This window comes from Aythya ferina, assembly GCF_964211825.1.
Source record: "Aythya ferina genome assembly, chromosome: 1".
NCBI lineage: Eukaryota > Metazoa > Chordata > Aves > Anseriformes > Anatidae > Aythya > Aythya ferina.
This window is the reverse complement of record NC_140296.1, coordinates 128,673,659-128,687,815: the sequence shown is the minus strand read 5'-3', so window position 1 is coordinate 128,687,815 and position 14,157 is coordinate 128,673,659. Positions and strand designations below refer to the sequence as shown.

Genomic DNA, 14,157 nt, shown 5'->3' with positions numbered 1-14,157 from the left:
TTTCCTGCTTCTTAAACTTTGTTTCTGAATGAATCCAGAGTTCTTTCAAGTGTGTATCATGCACAATCCAGGTATCCCACACTTTTTTGGAAGAGTTAAAATCTCAGGGTTCTTCTCTTCTCTCTTCTCCCCCTCCCCAAGTCTTAGTCTATTTATATATTGCACAGCTTGGCATAAAAGCGGTGACCAGCATGTAAGCAAAGAGTTTAATTATCAGTTACTCTTTTTGATGTTAGTTTGGCAGCCAGACAGAAAGAAGTGAATTGCAGTCTGGTTCAAGTATTATATGGGCTAAGCAGGGGGAATTGAGTAAACGTTTTCACTGCACTCTTTCCAGCACTTCTTATTATATTTCTGGCATGAGAGGGAATACATGTATATTTTCTGTAGTTCTGTTGTTGTTATTGTTTTGCTTTGGGCTTTATCAATATAGTTTCTGATTATTAACTTGATCTTGGGATGTTGGGAGAAACTGAAACTTTTGTTCATCTTCTGAAGGAATTATGGAGGACTTGGCTGAATCATTATTTGGAGACATAACTCTTGCTCAGTAGAACTTAGTACTTGGTAGGTGGCCACTTGACCAGCATTCAAAAGGTTTTCTGAAGTGAAACACAAAAAAAAATCACCTTAGAATGTAACAATGTACAGAACAAAATGTTTAACTGTTAATTCTGATAGGAGCAGTCCACACTCATTATCAAAATCATTTATCCCTAGCTTTAAATGAGAACTACTGACCTTATTGCATATGCGTATATCAAAGGACACATCTCTACTTTAGAATACATATAATGTAGAAACAAACTTATGCAATGCAGAGGGCATAGCCCTCTGAAGATAAATGTGGTTATAATAAGCCTGAATTTTGGTCTTTACAGGCATTGACAGAGGTTAAGTTGTCTTAAAAATAACCATAACAAGCCAGAAACAACTTTCCCAATGGACATCTAGAACACATTCTTTCAATATTTTGAGCAGCATTTTCTACAAAATTGTGAAGTCTTTGACACTGCTTCCAAATAAGTATTGCTGTAATGCCAAATCTGATGCATAGCATTAGCTGTAATGATTTTTTTCAGAGCAAAACAGTATTTGTGTAGCTGAAGGCAAATTAAAAGCAAATCTTTAAGTTATGTGACCCTATTATTGGTTTAGTTCTTTTAATCTAATTTAGTATGTGAAAGCACTGTGATCACAATGAAAACAACAACAAAAAAAGCAACAGATAGGGAATCGTGGAATAAGAATCATAGAATGATTGAGGTTGGAAGGGACCTTAAAAATCATGCCATTCCAACTCCCCTGCCATGGGCAGTGACAGCTTCCACTAGACCAGGTTGCTCAAAGCCCTAGCCAACCTGGCAACCCCTCCACAGGTGCTCTGGGCAATTTGTTCCAGTGCCTCACCACCCTCATAATGAATAACTTCTTCCTTATATCCAAATGAAAACTGCAACTTCTTAGTTTAAAACCATTACTCCTTGGATTATCACTACACTCCCTGATAAAGAATTTTTTCCTGTCTTTCCTGTAAGCCTTCTTTACATACTAGAAGACTGTATTAAGGTCTCCCTGAAGCCTTCTCTTCTCTAGGCTAAATAAACTCAATTTTCTCAGTCTTTCTTCATAGAAGAGGCATTCCAACCCTCTGCTCATCTTTTTGGCCCTCCTCTGGACCCGCTGTTTTTGTCTTTCTAATGTTGTATCACAGATCTGACCTATCAGCTTCAAGTATGTAAGAGGCTAACATGTTCATGTCTGAGAAAATTCAGCATCCTTCTTTCAAAAGAAAACAGCCTTAAAATTTGCAAGTATGATCTTCCTGACTTGAGTAGGGGTGAACTGCTTTCAAACCTTCTAAAACTCTGCCTGTAAGCATTTATTTAGAGATTTTTAGATGGCAGATAAAAAGAAGACTACCTTATGGTATTCTTAAGGTCTGAACCAGAAATCACTGAATACAGCTGTAGCTACAGTAGATGAATTTGGTCTTTTGTGGTGTCTTACAGGATGTTTGCACAGGCTTGACTCCTATTCAGAGCAATGGGAGATCAGGTCTCAGGACATGCCAAAAATGAAGAAGCATGTCTGTGTCCTGTGTTTTGCTAGCTTAATAAACTCAGGTTTAAATTTGTCATGCTTCCAAGCAGTCATTGCTTCTCTTTAGATTAAGTCACTTTCTGGCACATAGACAGACTGGGCTTGGGCACAGCAGTCTTAATTATTTTTCTTTTTCAAAACAGTTAAGTCAGAGAACATTGTGCAGTTTTCTTCTTGGCAACTGCTTTTTTTTTTTTTTTTTTTTTTTTTTTTTTTTTTTCCCATACTGCCAGGATGTTGTTGAACTCCTCTCACTTTCTCTTGGCATGGATGCAGATAGCAACCCTTTGCTTTATAGGTTATAGATCATACATACCACTGAAATATTTAAAAATTACAGAGGAAGTTCCAACTTCATTGAGCTTGGTCAGCTGGTCTTTACTCCAGTGCTGCTTGTTCTTGAACACTTTCTATGCTAATTTGTGGCCATTTTTTAAATCAACATGCAGTTTAGAACAGCTAAGATTGTGGGCAAATTTTTGTCTGCTTTGACCTCTTTGGAGTGCTGTAACAGCTATGCACATTGTTCATTACTATAAATAAGGAAGGAAAAAGAAGACAGATAATCAAAATAAACCCCCTCTCATTATTGTCCCATGTTGTTAGGATATTTTTAGTGATGTTTGCCCTGCTGCCAAGTGCAAGGCATGTTACTTCCCAAACTGGAGGAAACATAAGGGTAAATTGAGTCTCTCGGTGTCCTGTGTTGCTCCAAGGGCATTCTGTTGTTTGCTGACTCAGAAAGAAGTCTTGAAGAAAAGCTTTAAGCCATCTGATTATTTCTGTTTTTTTCAGTCAATATATACTTCCTCACTTCATACTCAGAAACGTTCAAAAAAACCAACAAATTTGAAAATAAAGTAAAACTACCTATTAAAAATGACCTCCAAAATCACTTGGCAGGTGCCACATTATAGGGCAGCTGCACAGTGTTAGGATTATATTTACACCAGAAATATTTAAATTTATTATTTTATAAGCTAAAAACAATGCTGTGGTATAAATGTGGAGTTACTAAACTGATATATGCTGATTCCCATTTTTACTTGTACAAGTTGTCTTCCTAAAATGAAAGAGAATAACATATCTAATTCCATTAATGCCATTCAAGTCAATCTGTCATGATTGCACTCATGTTGTTTGATACTTCATATAGTCTGTTGCTTATGACAACCTTGTAAATGTCAGATATAGTGGCTGTATTCCTTTCACAGAAGAATCTTGAAATTTCCTTTGTTTTGTACTGTTTCTCCAAGTTATGGCATCCCATCATACTGAAGATAATGTTGTATGTGTATCAAATTAAAGTGCTTTTGTTTGGTTCTCCCTTTTAGGATTGCACATCTCCTTCCTAAAGGATAAGCCAGGTCTGTTGGACCTAAGAAAATATAGGCACTCATGTAAGGCAACACTGAAATAGGTATGACCACACTGCCCACTTTCCTGTATGAGAGCCTAGGAATGTGAAGTTATCTGTAGCTGTGATAGTGTGAAAACAGCAGCAGTAACCATAGTCATGGGAAAAAAAAAAAAAAAAAAAGAACCATTAGTTCTTTCAGATGAGCTGGAAATTTGACTGTGGAGGCTTCTAACATTGCCCCATGGCATGGCTCTCCACATTGGTTTCAGTGCTTTCACTCTGTCCTATGGCAGGAGCAGGCTAGCCCTAAGAGTTAGTTTCTGGAACACAAAATTTCAGCTTTGCATGTGCCACTGAATGGACTTGAGCTCAGCTCTACAAGCTTGACTTTTTGTTATTAATTTCTTTCAGAGTAGATTTTTTTTTCTCTCCCTGTTACCAGAAATCCCAGGCCTGCAAAAATCAAATTTTAACCATTTTCTGTTAGGAATAATTTAAATCAGGAGTGCTAAGCGTGGGTAAAATTTTCTTAGTGTAAGTGAAGTCATAGTCAATCTCAAAATGGGGTTATGCCCAGCCTTTCAGAGGAGTCTTTCTTTTATTAGACATATTATAATGCAACAACGTGGTCTGAGTGCTCTATGTGTAACTGTCTTATGTCCAGCAGTCTTCTGTCTTATTCTCTGGCTTGTGATATGTTTCAAACTGTGTTACCTTTTATCTAAATTTAGTCTCATTTTAATGATTTTTATTTTTTCTTTGTGAGTTCTTGAGCTCTCTGAAGTTTTTGGTATTTTGTAACGTTTGGAATCACTCCTAACAGTACTCTGGAATGATCAATGAGTTTCATCTATGTTTAGTTTATTTCTTTCAGTGTGATTCATGAAGATGTTGGGCTGAGTACTAACACATATTTATCAACATCTACAATGAACTGCTCTTCAGAGCAGAAACTGTTTTTTCAAACCAGCTGTACAGTCTGCGCATTTGTCAAAAATATTTATTCTTTCTAAAAAGCCAGCGCTAAGTATGCAAGTAAGCCTTCCTGCTTTAACAGAAATTCAAGATTATTCATCTGTAAAGATATTAGAGGATGTTGTCAGTATGTTCACATTGATCTCATTTCCATGTCTCTCACCAATTGAATCTAGGAGGACTTACGAAGCAAAGAATGATGGCTTATATGGATAAGCTTTTAAAGAACTAAATCCTTTCTAACATTTTCTGCTAAACATTTGGGTGAAACACTGTTACATTTGATGGAAGCAAGAGATATTTAACTGATTTCAGTTCAGAGATATAAAAGGTGCAGTCTTTCCTGAGCAGATCTAGAGTACGTATTGTAATGATACAGGACTATCTTTAACTTCTTGGAAGAGAGTGCCTTAAATTGCTTGAATTGCCCACTTCATTTGATGGTACTGACTCCAAGATGCTCAGGGTTTTCATCCACATCTTTGACAATTACAATTTAACTTTCAGGAATTTTTAAGAAACTGCAAAATACACTTGAAAATGATCCCCTTGACAAATTTATTTATTTATTTATTTATTTCCCTCTTCTTTTTCAGAAAGTATTTTGGAGAAAAAATAGGACTTTATTTTGCATGGCTGGGCTTATACACAGAATTCCTCATTCCATCTTCAGTAGTTGGGATTTTTGTATTTCTTTACGGATGTATAACCATAGAGAGTGACATTCCTAGGTAAGCACTGAGATCAATATTTTGCTACTTGAGAATTATAAGACTGCTTTCTGGTCATAATCCTTAGTGAGAATAATTGCTTTTAACATGTCTGATTAGCAGTGATGCAGTATTCACAACCTTTTGAAAATGCAGCACATTTAGCATGTTTGATATCCACAGAATTCATCTTCTTGGCAATTACAAAAAATGTTATGCACTGTGTGTCCTTAGGATGTTTTACTAGTTATACTACATAACAAAACTCACTCTACTCTGTCTGGTCCAGCCTCACCTGGAGTACTGTGTGCAGTTTTGAGCACCACAATGTAAGAAGGACATAAAACTATTAGGGAGTGTCCAAAGAGGACCAGCAAAGATGGTGAAGGGTCTAGAGGGCAAAACATATGAGGAGCAGCTGAGGTCCCTTGGTTTGTTCAGCCCAGAGCAGACCAGACTGAGGGGAGGCCTCATGGTGGCCTGCAGCTCCCTCATGAGGGGAGCGGAGGGGCAGGTGCTGAGCACTGCTCTCTGGGAACAGAGACAGGACCTGAGGAAACATCATGGAGCTGGAACAGGGGAGGGTCAGAATGGGTGTTAGGAAAAGATTCTTCACCGAGTGGGTTATCGAGCACTGGAACAGGCTCCCCAGGGCAGTGGTCATGGCACCAAGCCTACCAGAGCTGAAGAAGCATTTGGACAACACTATGATTTTGGATTGATTTTTAGGTAGTCCTGTGTGGATCCAGGACCTGGACTTGATCCTTTTGGGTCCCTTCCAACTCAGGATATTTTGTGTTTCTATGAAAACTGTCAGTTTGGCCCAGTAAAGTCTGCTTCTCAGCGAAAAAAAGGGCGCTTCTGTACTGTCTGGGGGTGACTCCTGGTAGAGACAGGGTACTGACTTAGCGGAACTGCTGGTCACATTCATAGTGGCAGTTCTGGCATTCTTTCAAACTGGTGACTTTTAAAGCAGATCACTCAACAGTAGAACATTATTGCTGATAAGTAAATGATGAATGACAACACAGAGGAGTTAACATTTGTTTTCATAGCTTGGTCTGAATGAATTATGATGAGCTGTACTTGTCTGTAGAAAAGTTTGTGGTAACATTTAAACTGAAGAGAGATTTATGGAAAGATGTATCTGCAGCACCCTCTACTGCTTTTAAAAATAGAAGAGATCGTTAACTGTATGATAGCTGGAAACAGCTGTGTGCATTTCAAATGATATTAAACATTGATATTACAGTTTAAATAGCTCTTTTTCATTTGGAGTCATAGAAAAAATGCTATTTCGTGGCAGCCGATATAGAAACGACTATAATCACAACACACTTGCTATCAATGAAGCAATGTTGCAAGTTTTTCCTTAGATAACATTCTTGACAAGGATAATTGAGCTTAGCACAGGTCAGTTCACCTGAGACCATGCAGCTATGACGATCTTTCATGTATAAGCCTTATGAAAAAAATTAAAACATACTCAGGAGTGCCAAGTGGGATTTGGTTTGTTAAAGAGATAGTGATAATGAGTTTTAAAAGCTTTTTAGATACTGATTAAATACATAGCAAATTAGACTAGGAATTAAAATAATGACTTTAAATAAAAGATTTAAAAATCTGTAAGAAAGTCTTTTATCTCATGTTTTCTAGAGGATAAATGCATAAATGCATAAATGCAAAGTGAGGAGGGAGAGGAAATACTGCTTAGCATCTGAATATGTAAGGCAGTAAGATTTATAGTTTTCATAAGATTTATGGCTTTTCATTTCATTTATTTATTTATTTATTTATTATTAATTTGAAAATTAGGTTAGCACTCTGTCCTGGAAGTCCTGTCCTGGAGTTATTCAGTCAAAGAATACCACATCTGCACTCAGCAGTGGAGGAAACTTTAGAACCTTGAAATGTAAAAAGATCTCATTTTCTAAATCCACTATGTATACACACACAGTATCTGAATACCCTTAGAATATATCAATTTGTGTGCCTAAAATAACTAACTGCTCATGCCTGAAGAACTTCTGTCAAAACCTTGTGGCAGATGGTGGTAAACACCAGAATTTGTGTTAAGCCCTATCATGGGTAAACACCATTGCTTTAAAAATATCCCATACAATAAAATGCAGAGTACAGATGAATCTCAAAACAAAAGTGAGATATAATATTTTTACTAAGAATGAGACTCTTGGATGGTGTCTTTTAAATTCAGTGTGTGTATGTCAGTTTATGTTAAAACTTAGCATGTCTTCCTTGCAAAGGTGTTGCAGATTTAATCCGTCTATGACACAGAACAACTAACATGCCTGGGTGCTGGATCTGGCTTTTATGAAGGTACTTGGCCAGTTGCAATGCACAAAGCATTATGGTATTTCACATGGATTTTTGTGCTGTCATATTAAAAATGTGTATTTCATCAAGGGCATATCAGATTTTATACTGTAGGATTTCCTTTGCAGCCACTTCAGAATTCTTTTTCATGCATTTTAATCTGATCTTTACCGAATCCTGTAACTGAATGTAGAAATGGCAAATTCCACTTTGATTGTGTTTAATTATCTTCTTTTAGTATGGTTAACCTCAATCTTTAGTGATGCAGTCTTCACAAATTCACTAATACAGTGTAGATTGATTGATTAAATTGATTGCTGTTTTGCATTACTTTTCTGTTGGTAAGGTGCCTATGGGTATTTTAATGTTCCAGCACTTCGCAATGTTTCTCAAAGAGTTCTCATAGCTGATAGGCTTCTTTTCCCTGTAACTGCAAGCCATATGTGTTGCAGATAGCTTTTAACAGCTGAGTTGCAGCTTGGTAACAGTACTGTATACCCCCTTTTCTGAGTAGTAATACTCATGTACTTACCATTCACAGTAAAGAAATGTGTGACCAACGTAATGCCTTCACCATGTGCCCTCTGTGTGACAAGTTCTGTGATTACTGGAATCTCAGCTCTGCATGTGCTACAGCTCGAGCTAGCCACTTATTTGACAACCCTGCCACAGTCTTCTTCTCCATCTTCATGGCTCTCTGGGGTAAGTATGTCTTTCCAAAGTTTGATTTTTGGACTGTTGGTAGAAATGAAAGCTGTGATGAATAGTAGTAAAATGTAGTAGCCCTACATATAAGAGTATTAATAGACTGAATGTGATGCATATGTCTTTATGAAGTTGGCAAGCCTCAGACGGCTACTCTCTGTGCTGAGACTGCGGAAAGCAATATTACAAGGCTTTCTGCTGTCAACAGAAAGCTTTGGAATAAGTGGAGAGCAGTTGGGTAGTCCAGGGAAGAAAACTGTCCTTTCTCCCTTTACTTCCTTGTTTAATATCACTTCTAATCTTGTCACGTTTTCCCTCATTTCCTATTGAAGTGGCAAGTCCTTTTAACCCCTTCTGCATTTGGAGGCTGGAATTTGTTTGGGGTTTGGTATGGTACAGCAGTCTGTTTTACAACTTCCATGTGGGGCCACTTAGTCACTTAAATTAATCAAAACTTTACATGATTCTGAGAACAATGGCAATATTTATTATTATTATTAATTATTATTATTATTATTATTATTATTAGTCTTTTAGGGTATTCTGTTTAGACAAGCTTGGTTTTCTTTAATGGCAAGAATACCCTACCTCAATGAGGATCTCAAAACACTTCATAAACACTAATGAACGCATTTTAGTATTGTTCTTACTGTTTCTGACCTCACCTCAGCCCTGAAAATGTTCTTACATGTCTCATAGCTGGTGCTATGTCCTCATTCACTCTAGATGTTGTTTATTGTGAAAGTTACAGGTGTGATTGCTACTGTAAAATGATTTTTGATTTCCCTGTTCATTGCTTACAAATGGAAATTTTCATTCTTAATACGAAATGAAATAAGTGTATTATCATACTATAGACATCTCTCAGCAATCTGGTTTACACTGCAATCCTATTTAAATTTCACAGCTTGTTTTAGAAAAGAGTGACAGTTTGGTGTTGGGTATGGATAGCATAGTTATTTTTAGGAATTTGCATACAGAACAGATAATGTAGAGAATAAGTTTTTGTTTACCACTTCCTGGAAATTATTCAGCAATTACTTTGACTCAGTGAAAAGGCAAAAAATGATGAATTCACAGACTCTCTCAATGTCTTATTTTTCTACTTCAGATTGCTACCAATTGCAGAGTAGATTGGCAAATAAAGGGCCACACTTTACCTGCTGTCATGCAGCTTGTGATGCACTGATTTGTCCAAGTTTCAGTGTAGCTGTTTGGGCATCTTGTGTACACAATTAATTTATACTTAACAATTCATTTATACATAACTGAATAGCATTTTCCCAACACCAAATCTTTACTGTAAACTTGCATCCATACCAATAAGTATTTTCATCCAGCTTCATCCAAAACAATTATACTTATGTCAACAATACAATGTGCAAAACAAAATTCATATATCCTTGATATTGTTAATATATCCTTGCACTAAGATTAGTAGAATCTAAAGAAACAGAAAGGAACAAAAACATCCATGTACACTGTTTGTTTATTTATGTATATATTTTAAAGCATTTAAGAATACTAAAATTATTTCTGAGCTGTAGTCTCATAAAAACAGTCTTTCACACAGATTTGAAAAGTCTGTTTTAGGGACCATGATAACTGAGCTTGCCAGCACAAGAAAATATAGCCCATCATATATAAAGAACAGCGAAGTGGAATAGTGAAATCAGTATCCTTTACTAACTTTGTCCAGCTTGCCTATTAAGTATTAGAGTACATCTAAATTTGCTTCCTTAGTGTATTGGTTATATCTAGATCTTATTCTAATGAATGGCATCTCATTCACACACCTAATCAACTTGTTTCACGTTATCTTGAATAAATGTTGCTTTTATACTTTTTTGTCAGAAATAGCACAGTAAAGTGGAAATTGGCATGTCTTATGACTTACAGTTGTGTACTTAAAAGAGCAAAGTAAGGTAATTTGAGCTGGCTTCATTTTGTGATGATGCTGGACACAAGAAATCTTTCATCTCTCTTGCTTTCTGCCATTCTGAGAAAGCAGATGACTTACTATGGCCAGTTTGTTGAGAGGAATCATGCTTTTTCTACCTGATCTTGACACCTTATAAATTATCATTGTGATTCTAGCAATTCTATTAGCAAATGAACATATTAACAAAATACAGAGTCATGCCAAATAACTATGCCAAAGTCATGCCAAATAACTGATAAAAATTTCATCGGTGTTCTGGGATGCTGATTTTCCTCTGTCAGATGTGTTTATGGGAAGGACAGTTGAATATAATGGAGCTGTTTTTCCTGCTGGTATAAGTCAGTGCAAATTTCCTGATTTCAGAAATGCTATTACACTGTGTACTGGTTATGTATCTAGCCAAATTAGTTTTTATAAATCTAAAAATGGAAATGTCTTTTTGAGAAATTGGAAAAAATCAAATGAGTAATAGCACTCTATAAAATAACCAAATGTTTTTGTATTTAGGATATCTTAAAACCCTTGAGTTTTCAAAACATTCTAAATATAGCTTTTGAATGTTATCTCTTCTGTAAGGAAGGAGCAAAGGTAACAACCTAATTGCTGAATGTCTCGATTTACTTCCAATGTACTGCCAGTCCCATGTTTAAATGGTATTTATTTCTTAAATAATGGGGAGATGCCAGTGCAGAAAATATTTGCTCACAGTTAACTATGGGAATAGATGCTCTCTAGCAAGAGGCAGATTGTTTTAATAGCACTATAACTCTTCCCGGCGTTATCATGTAGCTTATATCAAGTGTACATGCAGTTGAAGGAAGCTGGATCTGATTCTTCACTGTTCTGTATCTTGTGGAATTATCTACAATATATTCAAAGTGATGAAAATATGTCTGTGATCAAACAACCATTTTCACAATCCCATTTACACCAACTGAAAAGGTGAAATGGAGCATAAGAAAATAGAAAACAGTGCTCACAGTTGTTTATGGGTATAGCTTAATTGATATATATACATATATTATTTCATATATACTGGTATAAGACTGGAATAGTTTTCTGAAAATAGGTGTCCACAAGTCAAGAGTAAGAAGTGTTATTTCTAATAAATCCAAAAGTCCATAAACCATGAGGTGCTAGGCAAAGAGCTATCTAGAGGAAACAGCAATTATGAGAGGAAGGTCAGGAGACTGTAAATACAAGACAACAGTACAACATCCGTTCCTTCATATTAATGTAAAATGAAAAGAAGGAGACTGAACCGCTGGCCAATCCCTTAGGGCAAAATCACTGTTTTTGCAGCGCAAAACCATTCAACTGTCCCCCTATAATATATTTCAAAATAACATTATGTTCTACAAATTTCAAGAGCAGGCTACACCTACTTTCTTCACGTTTCCAACTGATTAGAAACACTAAAACAAGCAACTCACTTTGGCTAATTAAGGTGTTAAATACTAATATTTAGACCTAGATTTTGTTTTATTATACGATTTGTAATCATGAGCTATAGAATGACTTATGGTAAATTAAGAGAGACAACATTTTTGGGGTGGATATCAGCAGATTAGGGTTCAGTTCCAGTCCCTGACAAGAACTTTCCAGTGGTTTCGGGCAATCTATTTTGCCTCTTTTCGTATTTTGTTTGTAAAGAGACAGTAATTACTGTTTCCATGCTCTTCCTACGTTCTTTCTTTATAATTAGGTTTTTGGCTGTTTCTTAGCATGTATTTATAATGAAACTAGCATAAAAGGATTCAAATAGCTGATGGTGCTTACAAGTAACACAAACATTCACAATAGTCCATTGGATTTATAATTTTATTTTTTATTTTTTATTTTTATTTTTAAAGCTACTATGTTTCTTGAACAGTGGAAGCGTTTACAGATGAGACTGAGTTACTTCTGGGATCTAACTGGACTGGAGGAAGAAGAAGTAAGTTTCTTCTCCCTGTGCTAATTTACTGTATAAATTATTCTAAATCTGAAGATATGCACTGATAATTATATTTCTCATGTGTGTTCTCCTGTCTGATACAATTCATAGCTATGTTTTTATTTATTTATTTATTTATTTACTTAAGACCATAACTAATACAGTTTTGAGTACCAATGTATCCTTTTGGAAATCATTACGCATATCCCAGCACTCTAATTTTACCAATTAATATTGAAAAGAATTATGAGATGCCAGCAAGTCATTCTTTGCTGAAAATGCCTATATGCCAGTGCACAGAATGGAATCATTAAATGATGGTAATACCTCAAACAGAATGTAGAGTGTGAATAAATGAGAACAAAACTAAGACGAAGTCATGAACCTCATGCTGTAGCACGATGATGATATTATTCCACTTTTGTCTATTCCTCAGATGATAATTATTTGATAAAATTAAAAAATAACACAAACCAGACAGTAGAGCCCAGAATTCTTTTTCTTCCATCACTGTCCCAAAATGCAGCTTTAGCATTGTCTTTAACATAATGGGGACCTCCAAAGTATTCCTTCACTTGATTAAGTAACTACCACCTGCCTTATTTTGCATTTGGCCTCAAAGTTTTCACTACTGTCTATCCATTGATGAAGTGGATAATGCTCATAGTATAAACCAGTACTCACAGTTTTTAAGGTATGATAAAACTGAGTGCATCAACACAACAAAATTTGCTGCTTGCCCTGTGTGGAATGTAATACTGCTAGCTCAGAGTATGGCAAGATTGTACTGATTGCAGTATAAACTGAGAAGAATCACAGAAGAAGAAGGAGAACAAATTTTTTTCAGTTCTGCAGTATTCTTGATGAACCCTGCAGATTGTAGTACATTTCAAGTTAATAATTTGTAGTAAAAAATCGTAAGGTTTTGCTCAGTATTTGCAAAATGGATCTACAGATTTGTGAGGTCCTGTGATGAAGAGCTCTGAAGTGTTAAAGGTTTGTGTACAGGAACTATGGGATCAACAAGAATCCTTTGTTTATGGCAAGTGAGGGAGTACCAGACGCATCTCAGCACAAGCTGAAGAATTAGGAATGTAGAATCATAAAAATAAGGCTGGAATGGACCTTGAGGGGCCTTCCCTTGTGCACAGTAGGATCAACTCTTCTTAAGTCATTATGAAAAGATGTTTGTCTAATTTTTTCTTAAAGAAATCCATCAGTGAATGTTTCACTTCCTCCCTAGGCAATCTATTCTACTACTACTGATAGAAATTCTATTCATACTGATAATAAGCTTTTCCTAATGTCTAACTTTCGTCATTGCTAAATGTTTGTTTTCTCTTGTTCTTTCATTCAAAGATAAAGGGAGGAGACTACCCAATCTGTTTTTCAGCAAAATTCAACTTACTATCATATTTCTCCATCCACTCTAGTTTTTTAGATGAACTGGCCTCTCTGGTCTTTCAGTCTTTTTTCTTAAATCTTATATTCTAGATGTATTTTTTGTTGTTCTGTCCCTTCTGGACACTTTCTGTCTGATTTAGCTCTTTTGTGAAAAGTAATGCTCAAAATGCACATTACTTGAACTGACATCATACTTAAACTAAAGTGCTGCATAATATTATCTTGCCACCTCTTGGTACTTCAGCAGGTTTTATCAGGTTTTGTTCACCTTTTAGACTCATGAAAATGTGGATAAATTTCCCCTTAAGACAGATATTGGCATTGTTTTTCATCAGTGTGATAATCATTTCAGGTAGTGAAGCCTTTACAGTTGCTGAATATCATTCTGGAAAATGGAAAATTGTCTCTGATCAGGTTAGACTAGAGGGAAGTAGCAGTGGAACACTTAAGATCACTTAATAGAGCAAAAAAGTTGAAGAGTTGATAAGTATATCATGAAAATTATATTGAAATAGATGTGTACAGTGTAAATTTGTGGACTCTTGATTACAAAAAAAAATCAGAAAAATTACTTTCTCTAAATACACTGGGCCAAGTCTTTTATTCAAAAGAGTCACACGAAAGATTAATTTAGTACAGTTATTTGTAAATATCTTGGCAACAGCAGTCTGAGAAAGCAGACTCCCTG

The 14,157-nt window shown here is 35.8% G+C and overlaps 1 protein-coding gene across 1 annotated transcript in view; it reads left to right on the top strand.

Moving 5' to 3' along the window:
- The window catches only part of ANO2 (anoctamin 2), a 200,160-nt gene that overhangs the window by 69,473 nt on the left and 116,530 nt on the right, over window positions 1-14,157 (top strand). Inside the window, exons 12-14 of the mRNA XM_084508867.1 lie at window positions 5,035-5,169; window positions 8,024-8,184; window positions 11,983-12,065. Of these exons, the coding sequence (XP_084364993.1) occupies window positions 5,035-5,169; window positions 8,024-8,184; window positions 11,983-12,065 (379 nt within the window). The remainder of the gene's footprint in view (window positions 1-5,034; window positions 5,170-8,023; window positions 8,185-11,982; window positions 12,066-14,157) is intronic.